The 14,701-nt window shown below is 43.9% G+C and overlaps 2 protein-coding genes across 3 annotated transcripts in view; both read right to left on the bottom strand.

Annotated features, from left to right (window-relative positions):
* Positions 1 to 1,284: 1,284 nt before the first annotated feature.
* Positions 1,285 to 2,859, bottom strand: LOC123499730 (probable G-protein coupled receptor B0563.6). The gene has a single exon (XM_045248158.1). It carries the CDS (start codon positions 2,857 to 2,859, stop codon positions 1,792 to 1,794), a length of 1,068 nt encoding a protein of 355 aa, XP_045104093.1. The 3' UTR covers positions 1,285 to 1,791.
* A 6,133-nt stretch (positions 2,860 to 8,992) lies between these two features.
* Positions 8,993 to 14,701, bottom strand: part of LOC123499667 (chromosome transmission fidelity protein 18 homolog) — a 28,654-nt gene continuing 22,945 nt past the window's right edge. For both annotated transcript variants that reach the window (XM_045248024.1, XM_045248025.1), the window contains exons 16-21: positions 12,395 to 12,525; positions 12,056 to 12,188; positions 10,271 to 10,423; positions 9,865 to 9,900; positions 9,588 to 9,648; positions 8,993 to 9,446 (exon numbers count right to left, since the gene is read on the bottom strand). In XM_045248024.1, the coding sequence (XP_045103959.1) occupies positions 9,340 to 9,446; positions 9,588 to 9,648; positions 9,865 to 9,900; positions 10,271 to 10,423; positions 12,056 to 12,188; positions 12,395 to 12,525 (621 nt within the window). In that variant the 3' untranslated portion in view covers positions 8,993 to 9,339. The remainder of the gene's footprint in view (positions 9,447 to 9,587; positions 9,649 to 9,864; positions 9,901 to 10,270; positions 10,424 to 12,055; positions 12,189 to 12,394; positions 12,526 to 14,701) is intronic.

The following is a 14,701-nucleotide window of genomic DNA, read 5'->3' as shown; positions in this document are numbered from 1 at the left end:
TGTTATTCTGATGAGTTTTGCTAAAAATTCTACACCATCAATAGAGAGGACATCACTGAAAGCATAATGAACTATCACGGTAGGGAAATAGTCCTGATTAGCGAACAACGTGTTGAAAAATATTAACCAAGTGAGCCAAGAGAGGAGCCATCACCCGTATCTGAACCCAGTGTTAGGATACGGTAAGGTCAAACTATTACCAAGGCTTGAGTGTTATTTATCTATTTGTTTATTTTTTTCAGCCTCATTTGTCTTAGCACTGTAGTAGTAGTAGTAGTAGTAGTAGTTATGATGGTAACAGTAATTGTATTTGTAGGTGATGCATAGCTATAAGGATCTATGATGAGCCAGTTTGATGAGTAACTACGTCGGTGATGAACAAAGTCTCTCAAATAACATCAAAGCCTAAGGGGATCGTGAATAGTAAAAATATATCAGGATACCAGTAGGAAATAGGAACGTAGCTATCTATGATTTGATCGGAATGTTAATAGGACGAAGTGGTTTTGTCCACGCATGCCTTTGTTGGCTATTGAGGTGTATAGATTCATAACGTGTATGATATAATGTAATTTTGTCAATCAAGATAAGAAAAGTTATTGACCAGTAGCCTACGTATGTGCACAAAAGGTCGCGCTGATCCACTTGTGTGAGCACGGGGCTACTTGACCTCGGCGGTGGTGCACGTGTGTGTGTGTGTGTACACACGTGTTCATGCATATGTGTGCGCGTGCGTGCGTAGGGGCGCTCGAGGTGCCATTTCCAAACTTGCATTTTTTTTTTTTTTTTTTTTACAAGAAAAGCTACATTTTTCAAAACGTACTCACCTCGAAACAATTGTGTAAATTCACAAAATATGCTGAAAAAAAAAAAAACACGGAAGCGTATGTTTATCATTTATAATTAATGTGAAAAGGATATCAATAATTTTCACCTCGACATTATGTAAAATGTTTCATGTTAAGAATATGAGGACCAAGCAACTAACTATCAGCAGTAAAGTACCACCTTGAATGCACTTGAGTCAAAGTTTCAATTTCATTAGAAAGTTCATGAGGACGTAACGAAACTTGCGGTTTGAATTAACATGGGCCGTATTCCCTGGACCTTTCGGGTGTCAGAGCTATCCAGACTTTATCTCTAGTCATGTGAACATTGACTGACTAGTTAGCACTGGTAAACGAGAACCCGTCCGACCCGATGCAGCTCTGTCCCCCCCTTCGCTGTGGAATCGTATCAATATTCACGGCATTTACTATATGCCTTTGTACAGCTTGTCTTGAAGGTAAATATAAGTGAGGCGGTGGAAAGAAACAGGGTACAGGGAGGACTGTTTTAATGTTATAAGTAAACAGAATAGTGACGTGGTGCTTTTTTTTCAGCTTACCCCAGTCATAATGACTGAGTCAGTTCCAAATGTTAGACTGACAGGATGGACGAGGCTGAAAAATTTTCCCTGTCTGTGTGTCTTGCTTCCTATATTTGTTATCTTGCGACTATTCCCGGTCTTGCGGTGTTTACTGCTGCTCGTAACTCGCAGCCACCCTTCGCAAGCCAGCTGCCGACATCAGCGTAACAAAGATCTCGGCCCGGGTTATGGTGACTCAAACAAAGTAAAGAGTATTTTGAGGGATGTCTGTCACTGAACTACCTGATGAGTATTATTTGCTGCCTAAGATGCGATAGTCACCGATGGATGATAGATAACAAAGAGTACACTGAGGTAAGCCACACAACATATTGCACTATCATGCAATATGCACTATCATGCATTCTTCTCTGCCGGAAGAATCAAGAAAACGTGGCTCCACGGTGAGAAGATTCGTCACTCGCCGGAAATCGCCGCATCAGGAATCCGCAACAGCCGCATCTGCCACACACATACACTACCAAACTCTGCAAGTCTCGTCGGTATTCAGAGTTCATGACAAAATACAGGAAGAAGTCGCAGCAGACTCCGATCATCTCCAGACAATTGGCAACAGTGCGTGCGAGCTCTGAGGTGAGGCTAGTACTGCAGTGTGCTGCCTTAGCGGTGTAAAGCAACTGCAGTACCGTCGCAGGGACATTGCTCAACAAGAAAGCAGCTGTCAGCACTATCAGTAGGTACCTGATCTGGTTGTCCCAGCCTCGAGTGCTTTCCCTCCGCTTGCGTGATGCACACATGGCTGCCCTCACGGCCCGCACCCGCCGCACCGCTTGAAGAATGAGAAGATTCAGCACCACCAGCGTCACTGAGGGCACCACGCGGTGTAGGAGTTCCAGCACTACTGACCACACCCTCCAGGCAGCAGTGTCAAAGATTATTCCTTGAGTGACCCGCCATCCGTGCTGCTGCTCGTTGTACTCTGCAGCCTGAGTGAAGCATTTTGGGAGGTAAAAGACGGCAGGGAGAACGTAGGCCAACACTATTTTGGTGACTCTCCGAACTGGTTTTTCGATGGCCGAGTACTGATGGGGCTGACGCACGGCTCGGTAACGCTCCAGGGACAGCGCCACGATGATGTAGGCGCAGCTACAGTTGAACATGCCGTACAGCGGCTCCTCCACGTGCGCCAGGTAGAAAGCCCAAGCGTAGGGAAGACCCCAACGTCTGCCGAGGGACAGAGCGAGCACCACCAGACCGCAGATGGCGCAGTGAGAGAGGCCCAGCCAGAGAAGATAAGTGCGGGCGGGAGTCTGTCGTGGGCGGGCAGTGGGTCGCGGACGGAGCAACACCGCCACATTGAGGGCATTAGTTAGTACTGTCACGCCCAACAGAACAGGCAGCACGTACAGGTAGGATACCTGACAGACTTGCTGCAGCGGTTTGGCCTCCGTCAGATTGAGGAAGGCCATGCAGTAGCAGAGAGCGTGCATCTCGCAACCATCAGCGGCCGTCACAGGGGCACCAAGAAAAAAAAAGTCTACTGTCCTGCTGCTTGTTTATACACGCGCACTTACAAACACACACACGTGTTTTCCACAGACGCACTGAAGTCGATTTCGACACGGAATACAGCTTCCACGCGCGTCGAAGCGTGTTGCCCGCAGAATGAGGAGCCTGCCGCCCATTACTCCATCCGTGTGGCGTGCTGCCAGATAAAGGGAATCGTAAAATACCAAGCCCTTCACACCACCGCTCCCACTTCAGCCACAGCTAGCGATCCCGCAGGAGGCAGTGAGTGGCACCACCAACCCCGGTCTGTTAACACCACCGCACCATATCGTGACGAAGTCTGAGTGTGTGTGTGTGTGTGTGATTATATTAATACCGAGGACAGTGACGAAGTCTAAAGCCATGCTTTAAATAAACAAGAGGGCTTTTAGAAACTTATACTCGTAAGCTGAATACTAACCTGGAGAGGTAGAGGTAACACTGGCACCCTTCGCGCGGGCGCCCGCGTGCACACACACACATCTGCGGTGCCACATCCGGGCAGAACATGGCAGCAGTCGGGCACATGGGCAGTCAGCGGGTTGGTGGTGCCCGGAGAAGATCTCAGCTCGCTAAGACAATGAACACCACACTTGAACATCTTAATTTCCTGCGTCGAATCCAGGCACCCACGGTTATATTCGTTATGTACACAGTGAGGGTTAGGCTTATTGGCGATGCTAGTAATCATCACTAAAACAAATGTTTAGTTACCTCCCTCTTACACTGACGGAAGTACTTGAGCTGATCATCCCCTTCCCCACATCGCACAGATTCCTCCTCAATCCCAGTTTTGTCTTTCTCAGAGACCCTCTACATAGTAACTTGTATTTTTCTTTGTATATATATATATATATATATATATATATATATATATATATATATATATATATATATATATATATATATATATATATATGCGCATGCCGTAGCCGAAACAGCCGCAGTCCAACTGGTTTTCTGCTAAACGAACAGTATTAAGAAGATCCTTGAAATGCAGTACACCACCTCCCTGGGATGTGTTGGTGTTTCTTGGTATACATGTGTAGACTAGGTTTTTGTAGATATATTAGACCGTCCAACGTATATGTAGGTACGTATGTGGCAAGCCTCATGTTTGGTGTTGCCTGAATATGGTTGAAAGGTATACTTTTTTGACAGTCTGTAAACTGTGAACCTATTAATACCCCTCGTTACTATTCCACAACGGTACTGCGAGGGTGAGGCGGGAGGCGGGAGTCCGGGAGACGGGAGATCGAGGATAGGGAAAACTGTATTTGTCTCGGGCATTATATCCGTTGCGGAGATGGATGGATAAAAAAAGAAAAAAAAAAAAAATGCATCAGATATCATTAGTTAACTGTTACTGTTTGACTATAAACTGAATATTCAGACTTCCCATCCACATTTGTGAATTGTCGTACGGCCCTGGAGAGGCAACCTCAAGGGTCATTTGGAGATTGGTTTTCATCTTCCACACGGAAACGAACGCTCGATTAAACAGTGAAGCGTTAGCCATTCGTTAATTCGTTAGACCATCTGATTCAATGCTCGTGTTTGTGTTGTGTAAGGCGGGACTGTGTGAAGTTTGTGTGTGGTTTGCGTATGTGTGGGGTTTGTGTGTGTGTGTGTGGTTTGTGTAAGTGTGGTTTGTGTGTGTGGTTTGTATGCATTTGTTTGTGAGTCTGGTGTGTGTGTGTGTGTGTGTGTGTGTGTGTGTGTGTGTGTGTGTGTGTGTGTGGTTTGTGTATGTGTGGTTTGTATGCGTTTGTTTGTGAGTCTGGTGTGTGTGTGTGTGTGTGTGTGTGTGTGTTGAGTATGTTGTTTGTGTGTGTGATGTGTGTGTGTGATTTGTGTGTGTCTGTATGTGGTGTGTGTGTTTCACTGTTTGATCTGCTGCAGTCTGACGAGACAGCCAGACGTTACCCTAACGAGCTCAGAGCTCATTATTTCCGATCTTCGGATAGGCCTGAGACCAGGCACACACCACACACCGGGACAACAAGGTCACAACTCCTCGATTTACATCCCGTACCTACTCACTGCTAGGTGAACAGGGGCTACACGTGAAAGGAGACACACCCAAATATTTCCACCAGGCCGGGAAATCGAACCCTGGTCTTCTGGCTTGTGAAGCCAGCGCTCTAACCACTGAGCTACCGGGCGTGTGTGTGTGTATTTACCTAGTTGTAGTTTTACAGGGCCTGGGCTTTATGTGTGTGTGGCCCCGTTTCCATGTCTACTCTTATCCAATCTTACTTTGTCTGTGTGTGTGTGTGTGTGTGTGTGTGGTTTGTGTATGTGTGGTTTGTGTGTGTGGTTTGTATGCGTTTGTTTGTGAGTCTGGTGTGTGTGTGTGTGTGTGGTTTGAGTATGTTGTTTGTTTGCTTGTTTGTGTGTGTGTGTGTGTGTGTGTGTGTGTGTGTTTTGTGTGTGATTTGTGTGTGTTTGTATGTGGTGTGTGTGTTTCACTGTTTGATCTGCTGCAGTCTCTGACGAGACAGCCAGACGTTACCCTACGGAACGAGCTCAGAGCTCATTATTTCCGATCTTCGGATAGGCCTGAGACCAGGCACACACCACACACCGGGACAACAGGGTCACAACTCCTCGATTTACATCCCGTACCTACTCACTGCTAGGTGAACAGGGGCTACACGTGAAAGGAGACACACCCAAATATCTCCACCAGGCCGGGAATCGAACCCTGGTCCTCTGGCTTGTGAAGCCAGCGCTCTAACCACTGAGCTACCGGGCGTGTGTGTATTTACCTAGTTGTAGTTTTACAGGGCCTGGGCTTTATGTGTGTGTGGCCCCGTTTCCATATCTACACTTATCCAATCTTACTTTGTGTGTGTGTGTGTGTGTGTGTGTGGTTTATTTGTGTGATTGGTGTGTGTGTGTGTGTGTGTGTGTGTGTGTGTGTGTGTGTTTTAGTTATAGCTTTATACACAAGTATGGAACAAGGCAGTGTATCCTTTATACTGAAATTTCTTCTCTCATGATAAAGCCTTTTGCCATAATGTGCGGGTCTCACCTGTCTTGTTAAGAAATTACCGGTCAAATAGCTGTTGAAGTTATGTTAACTCTGCGTACTTCATAGGAGTCTCAGTCGTAGATCTGTGAGGGCATCCGGACATTACAAGACACGGAGGTCGTGCTTTGTTAAAAATGTGTCAACAATCATTATATGTGGTTTGAAACGGATTTCGTATCGCGTCCCACGTCACAAGAAATAACCTGGGGGGGGTGGAGTAGCTGAAACCCTGGATTATCACAGTGGTATTGCTGGTGACGGCTACAGCCTTTCAGATATCGTCAGTGTGGCAGATGAGAAATTATGAGTGTATTTAGCTCGTGATACGGATACACTAACATGATGCATACCCCTGTTTATAAGAGTTGTAAACTTTACGCATGATTACCTGCGGCAGTTTTCCTTTCCTTCTAGCTTTTTATCATCTCTTATTGCTACCTCTGCCTTCTTCCTCCTGGCACCACACATCTCAGTGATTATTCCACAACGCTAATTCAGTGTTCCCATTTTAAAGCAAAACGAGCAATTTCGAGTCTCTTTCGAGCATTCAAGTTTCAACTTTTTTTTTTAGAAAACTACTAGCGCTTTTTCTAGCGCGAAATTACAAGTGGAGTAAGGAAACAATTTTCTGCACTTTTTAAATATACAAATTAATTTTGATATTTATTTAGTAAAGGTGAGTTCACACGTGTCAATATGACTGAAATTGCAAGTCACTGGAAGTATCGGCTGGTTGGTGGAAAGTGAATGTAAACAAACAGCTACCTAATAAGATGTCTTCCTCTTGTGACGATGACGATTGCGATCAAATTAAATCATCACAATTATTCGATCCTCGCCTCCAACAACATCCTACATAGAGGGAAGCAGTTCTTGGAGAGTTCTCATCGAACGTCGATTTGAATAAGTTTTTTTTTTTTCTTTTTACGTTATACTTAATCTTTTGGGTCCCAGATGTGCTCTTTTTGCCTCACACATTACATCTTTTCTACATCTGGACACCACATTTTCAAACCTTTCTCCGTGACGTCACAACGTAAATAAAGTCGCAAATTGACTCAACTAAATCAACATGTCAGTCTTGTTTAGCGATTGGTTTTTCAGTCGGAAACTCTGCCGACTTGTAATTTCAGTCGCATATTGACAAGTGTGAACCCGCCTTAAGTATGAGGTACATCACTTACCCCCGTACGTGTCTGCTTCTTGTACAACGATTGACGCATAGGCACTCAAACAGTAGCGAAGTGTATTTGCCTAAGGACAAAAGCATCACTGAACTTGCAGAATTAAGTACTAGTAGTTCACAGGAGCAGAAAGACGAGGCTAATGATGAAGAATTTGAAGGGGATTTTTTTTTCGCTTGTAAATTAAGTATGAAACAAATAATTAATACGTATTATAATACGTGTGTCCATCACTAGCCTTTAGACATGTTTACGTATAGTCTAAATGCTACTTATGTTCCAAGTAATCTGGGTTATGAAAATTTAGTTTGCTGATTTTTTGTTTTTTTCCTATATCATATAGGTACAAGGAAAACAACGAAAAAAAAATAATTATCATGTAGCGCGTTTCTAGCAATATTACTTGCGCGTTTTGATTTAGGGGAGATGATAACACTACGCTGATTGTGTTCGATAACTTAAATTCATAACAATTGCTTTTCATTGTTCTCCATACCATCCACAGTTGTAACTTGTGTGCTATTGTTGTTTTTATATAAGAGGGACAACCGGCCAAGGGAGAGAGAGAGAGAGAGAGAGAGAGAGAGAAACTGAGGTGCACCCCTTAACTCCTTAAAAGTGAAAAGGAAAGGGGACTCCTTGGCTGGTATAGGAGCCATCTTTTTTTTTTTCTCAATTCTAAACCTTGACTGAAGAACGTATGTGTAGCTAGGTAAATGTAGTTTTGTGCAGAGGAAGAGAGTTGGTCTTTAGAGGACAGGCTTGCACTCCCATGTGTGATCACAGCTGGTTTTCATGATAAGTTTAGAGCAACTCCAGAACCACTGCTATCAGACCTCACTGGGATTAATTAACGTTTCGGCAGGTGTCTACTGTTTGTTATATTGTATATCTTATATTGCAGGAAAGAAAAAGGAAAAAAAAAAAAAAAAAATCAGGAAGGAATACTCATGAGATGTGCTCATCACTCCACCCAAGTGGTTCAGCTAAGGTATGTCCTCTATACTTATACTCTTTTATTTTACTAGTCGTCGTTTAGATTATTTTATAACTTGGTTGATTTACTGTTGTTTTCAGAATTTTATCCATAACAAACTTGAGTCATGTGGGGAAAAAGAAGTTTTTGCTTGAAGAAAGTTAAAATAAGGAGCTACTTCTGCTGCTCTGATGGGTCCTATCTTTGGTATAAAAGAAAAAATACTTCAGAAATCTTAAGTCAAAATCTTAAGAAATCTGTAGTCTTTCCTTACCTAGGAACACTTAGCATTACCTAATGTAACAATATCATAGCTAACATAACCTAATCCAGCCAGGTACCTAATAGTGCCCCTAAGAAGGGACAGGCCACATATTCCTGGACGTTTTGACTGCAAATTTTTCTTTCTGCAGTATAAAAGATGGCATACAAAATAGCAGCAGCAGCAGCTTCCTATTTATTTGGTGACAAGAAGTAAAATTTGATCATATTTTAGCTTCTGCACCTGTAATCCCTGCTTCACCAGGTCTCCAAGATTGTATGGGTAGGAGCTTAAAACAAAAGTAAATAGAGGTGTGCAGCCAGTTTAAATATTTATCATAACTTGTTTCCTTTGCTTTGGGTTGTCATGAAATTCTCTCTTATTCATGGCTATGATTTATGTTTACCAAATATCTTTAGATCAATGAATGCACATAAGGTTTTTCCATGCATGCCATGAATTGTTCAGTTGCTATCTACTGCCATCTGATATACAAACCTTTTGCATACAGTACGTTTTATGTTAACTTGCTATGTATACTAGTATGTCCTTTTTCTGAGGATTGCTTTACAAACATAGAATATGATTCTCATCATTGTTGTAAATAAAACACTACTGAAATTATCATAATCAAGATTTGTTATAATTTCTATAAAAATGTTAGAATTTATATAAAAAACACTATTGATCTTGTATATGGATGAGAACATTATGCAAAATGTATGCCTGGAAGAGTAACAATTTTGAATAATATTGACTTTTGCATGGTCCATTTTAACTTTTTAATGTTGGTAAATCTACTTCAGGTGATGATTAAATCTAATTTCAAGCCATCACCATGAGCAAGTGGCGGCCACTGGTGCTACATACAGGGCCAACTTCCTCTCACCTTATAACACTTCAATAATTTCCTCATGAAAGCAACACATTTGTTTTAAAATGATGACTAAGCTTACATATATATCATTTGATGACCAAGTCTTTCATCTTGATAGTCTTCCGCACAGCATTGCAGTAGCCCTCGTGAAATTTGAACCAAATTTCTGATTGCACAGTCTTGCTTGATGCTCCTGAAAAATATTTATGTAATCATAAATTATTTAAGTTTCAAAACAATTGTCTCTATAAAGATCCATCCAACTAATAAAATACATGCTCCTTGCAGTCCTCATGCATTCATAATCTTCAATGTTGAAGTTACATAAACTCACCAGTACTCAGCCCCTTCTTAGTTGCCTGAGCCACAGTCCTTCCAAAGAAATCCTTAGGGGCCTGAAAAATTGGAGGTATACAACAAATATAGGGAGTGTTATCTTTGAGTGGGGATGAGAGAGAGAGAGAGAGAGAGAGAGAGAGAGAGAGAGAGAGAGAGAGAGAGAGAGAGAGAGAGAGAGAGAGAGAGAGAGAGAGAGAGAGAGAGAGAGAAAGCAATAAAAATTATGAAATTAATAACCCAATCAATGACTCAAACTAAGAAATGGAACTCACCTGTGGTTTTTCTTCTTCCAGCTCTTTGCTGCCACTCTGTGAAATGTGAAAAGTAACAATCTGTAAGTATTTGGTACTTAACTGCAGTGAAGCAAAATGGTTAATGTTCAAATCTGTTTGACAGAAATAAGAAATTGACTGCCTACTTAACTTAAAAAATGGAGCACATTCTGACTCTTCCCTTTTGCTAAGGTCTGCTTAGAGACTTAATATGTTCATCACTAGTTTTAGCTTTTTATAATTTTCTTGTTGCAATTTTCTTTCCTTAGGCCAGTGCATCTCTCTTCTAGCATTTTTTCCTCTTAGTAGTAAATCATCCAAAACTATGTGGTGGATGAAAATATGAAACAAAATAGATAGATAGCTTTTTGTAATATGTATACCACATGGTTATTGCTTAACTCACCATCACAGGCTGTAACTTTTGCTTGTAGTTTGGAAGAAATGGATCCTGGGCAGTGGAGGGTTCTTCTACTGATGGCACGGGAGTAACATTTTGAGTGACAGGTTGCTTTGATCCAGATGCAGTATTGACCACCTTTGCACTACCATCAGTAACCTGACAAGTAAAGAAAATCCATATACTATACTGTGTGTGTGGGGGGGGGAGGGGGTGTAAAAAAAGAAATATTATTAAATTTATTACTATTATTGTTTAAAATCTATTCATATTTCAGGAGGATGAGTAGGAAGCTATGAGGAGGAAGAATGAGGGAGGGAGGGATGGAAGGAGGAAGGGATGGAAGGAGAGGGAGGGAAGAAGGAAGGAGGGAGGGACGGAGTGAGGGAGAGGAGAGGAGAGGAAGGGAGATGGAGGGGAAGGGAGAGGAAGGGAGAGGAGAGGAGGGAAGGGAGAGGAGGGGAGGGAAGGGAAGGGGAAGGGAGAGGAGGGGAAAGGAGAATGAGAGGAGAGGAGGGGAGGGAAAGGAGAGGAGAGGAGGGAGGGAAGGGAGGAGAGGAGGGAGGGAAGGGAGAGGAGAGGAGGGAAGGGAGAGGAGGGAAGGAAGGAGAGGAGTAGAGGGAAGGGAGAGGGAGGGAGGGAGGAAGGGAAGTGAAGGGAGAGGGAGGGAGGGAGGGGAGAGGAGGAGAGGGAGGAGAGGGAGGAAAGGAAGGGAGAGAGGGAGGGAGGGAGGGAGGGAGGGAGGAGGAGGAGGGGATGGGAGGAGAGGGAGGAAAGGGAAGGGAGGGAGAGGAGGGAGGGAAGGGAAGGAGGGAGGGAGAGGGAAGGAGGGAAGGGAAGGGAGAGGAGAGGAGAGGAGAGAGGAGAGGGCAGGGGATGGGAGACGGGAGGGAAGAGAAGGAGGGGCAGGGGATGGGAGACAGGAGGAGAGGGACAAGGAGAGGGAGGGAGGGAGGGAGGGAGGGCAGGGATGGGAGACTGGAGGAGAAGGACAAGGAGAGGGAGGGAGGGATGGGAGAGGGAAGGGGACGGGAGGGAGAGGAGAGGAGGAAGGGAGGAGAGGAAGGAAGGGAAGGTAAGGAGAGGGAGGTAAGGGGACAAGGAGAGAGAGAAGGGAGGGAGGGAGAGGGACAAGGAGAGGGAGAGAAGGGAGGGAGGGGAGGGAGGGAGGGAGGGAGGAAAGGAAAGGAAAGGAAAGGAAGGAAAGGAAAGGAGGGGAGAGAGGGAGGGAAGGAAGAGGAGGAAAGGAGAGGGAAGGGGAGAGGGAGAAAAGGAAAGGAAAGGGAAGGGGAGGGGACGGGAGGGAGAGGGACAAGGATAGGGGGGAAGGGGAGAGGAGAGGGACAAGGAGAGGGAGGGGAGACGGAGTTAAGGATAGAGGAGGGGAGAGGGACAAGGATAGAGGGGAAGGGGAGGGGAGAGGGACAAGGATAGGGAGGGGAGAGGAAGGGAAGGGAAGGGGAGAGGGACAAGGAGAGGGAAAGGAAGGAAGGGAAAGGGAGGGGGACTCCTCCCCCTCTCTCTCTCTCTCTCTTTTCCCTGGGAAGAAGGGAGGAGGGGAAGGGAAGGAAGAGTGAGCATGTCTCACACAGAATGGTGACACCCAGTCTCTCTGCCCCACAGTCACATGGTCTGTCTCACTCACACACCACAATATAATCACCTACTTCACTTTAAATAATTAAGTAAAGCATAATTTTTTATTATAGCACACTCCTCTCCCTATGGATTAAAGGTGACAAATGTACATCACACAGTGCAAAACCAGCACCCTTCCAGCACGTTGCTCACCTGTTCCATGAAGTATGCCTCTGATCGCCGCACCTTCTCAAGCTCAATTTCTCGTGCAATCAGCTGGCGGGAATAATAGGACAACTCGTTTGCTGGCTTGGAATCACCAAAAAGTACAATATCTCCAATGTCTCTGAAATATTTTGTGATCTTTTATTATACATATACCATATAAAGCCTTTTTTTCCCAAAAATTTATTGAATTGTTCCTTACAGTCTATTCCAAAAGAAAGTTATTCAGTCAAATTGCACTAGACCAAAATTTATCAACATATATTGATAAATTCAAAATAACTCCTCAATCTTCACGTAGAAGACAGGAAATGCATGCATACTCACGGGTCCAACTTGAAACTATACAGTCCATTAACATCCTTTTCTTGTATATAGGTTAGGTTGTATCCAATCATGGTATCAACAAGGTTGGCTAATCCTTGTTGCTCCTCCTTACTGTATAACTGAGTGCTTACCTGTCATAAAGCAACAAGAGGGGAAGAGAAACATTAGTGACTTTCCTCTGTGTGTGTGTGTGTGTGTGTGTGTGTGTGTGTGTGTGTGTGTGTGTGTGTGTGTGTGTGTGTGTGTGTGTGTGTGTGTGTGTGTGTGTGTGTGTGTGTGTGTGTGTGTGTGTGTGTGTGTGTGTGTGTGTGTGTGTGTGTGTGTGTGTGCGTGTGCGTGTGCGTGTGTATTTACCTAGTTGTAGTTTTACAGAGCCCGGGCTTTACGCTCGTGTGGCCCTGTCTCCATATCTACACTTACTGAATTTTTCTTTAAAGCTATGCACACTCTTTGCTGACACCACTTCCTCACTCAAACTGTTCCAGGTCTCAACACATCTTTACGGGAAACTATATTTTTTAACATCTCTCAGACATTTTCCCTTCCTCAGTTTTTTACTATGTGATCTTGTGCTTCGAATGTCATATTCTTCTCTCAGGATCAGTTTATCATTATCCACTTGATCCATTCCGTTAACCCTCTCTCCCTTCTCTGTTCCAGGGTTGGTAGATCCATAGCCTAAATTTAGTCTCTCCTCATGTGTCATCCCTTCAAATTCTGGAACCATTCTTGTAGCCATTTTTTGTAGTCTCTCTAACTTCTTATGTGTTTCTTTTTATGGGGGGTCCACACAACTCCTGCATATTCCAATCTGGGTCTGATTATAGTACAGTAAGTCCTCGTTATACGGTACAAATGTGTTCCTGGAAACCTTACTGTAAATCGAAAGTACCGTATACCGAACCCATTATAACATGTAATAATAGGGAATGCGTTCCAGCATGTCAAAAGTCACCCCTACAGAAATGAAAATACATGAAAACAGTTATAAAAAAAAATGTAAAGTACTGCGCAAAAGAAATAAACAGAAAACGTTTATATTTACTTTTCACTCACTATATATTCTATCAGATGATGTCCCTCCCGAGGCTAAGGGACACTAGGGATTTCAGCCCTTACTCATCTTCCGCTGAGTGGGCAGACGAAGATAAGATGTCGTTGTCTGCACTGTTGGAAGCAGATGTGGAAGGGTCAGCTGTAGCAGGGTTGGCACATTTCATTGGTTTGAAGAAAGAGGATATGGAGGAAGGGAAAGCTGTAGCAAGGTAGGCTGACACTTTTCTCTATGTCATGAGCCACTTTGCTACTCCTGGCAGGATTTGGGTCACATTCCTTCAGGGTTTCCAGAGGTTTTTTGATACCACCGAGACATTCTCTAAGAGTTTTGATGTCCAGGCCATGCACAGATTCTTCTTCCTCATCTCCCTCTTTTTCTGTCTCCTGTGATGCCTTGTCTTGTTCTATAAATTCATTTGAGAGAGGTTCAGCATGGCTTTCCAAAAGATCTTGAACATCATCATCATCATCAACTTTATTGAAGCCAGCCCTATGGCACAGATTTACTGTGTCATTTCTGATCACACTGATGTCGTCTTCAGCAAAGCCTGGGAAGTCATGCGTGCATTCTGGCCATACTTTATTTCACGCCAAGTTCATGGTAGACGTCTTCACTTCATCCCAAGATGACTTGATGTTATATGACTTTCACCATTCTCTGATAATGGGCTTGCCCGGCCCATCTGTGCCCTTTATCAGTTGCTGCATGGTTCACTGCTGGTAGTAGGCTTTGAGCGGATACTGTATCTGTGAATTTTTCTTACCATATATTGAATCGAGGGTAGTAATTTCCAAAAACCATACCTGTGAATTTACTGGATAAAGAACTACCGTATAACGAGGACTTACTGCACTTATCAATTTCTTCATTATTTCTTTGTCCATGTAGAGAAATGGTAATCCAATATTCCTTAGCAAATTATATGTCTCTCTGAGAGACACGCAGTGTTCACCTCACCTCGGTGAACTCACCTTGGTTGCCTGCTGGTCACCCAGCCAGTCTTCCCCATTAAGGAAGCGAGCTCAGAGCTCATAGACCAATCTTTGGGTAGGACTGAGACCACAACACACTCCACACACCGGGAAAGCGAGGCCACAACGCCTCGAGTTACATCCCGTACCTACTTGCTGCTAGGAAACAGCATTAAGAGGCTTGCCCATTTGCCTCGCTGCAGCCGGCGAGGCAAATGGGCAAGCCTCTTCATGTGTGCCTCTTAATGTGTGTGTGTGTGTGTGTGTGTGTGTGTGTGT

This window comes from Portunus trituberculatus, chromosome 50 (assembly GCF_017591435.1).
Source record: "Portunus trituberculatus isolate SZX2019 chromosome 50, ASM1759143v1, whole genome shotgun sequence".
Classification (NCBI taxonomy): domain Eukaryota; kingdom Metazoa; phylum Arthropoda; class Malacostraca; order Decapoda; family Portunidae; genus Portunus; species Portunus trituberculatus.
The sequence above is the reverse complement of the archived record's forward strand: the minus strand, read 5'-3'. Positions and strand labels throughout refer to the sequence as shown.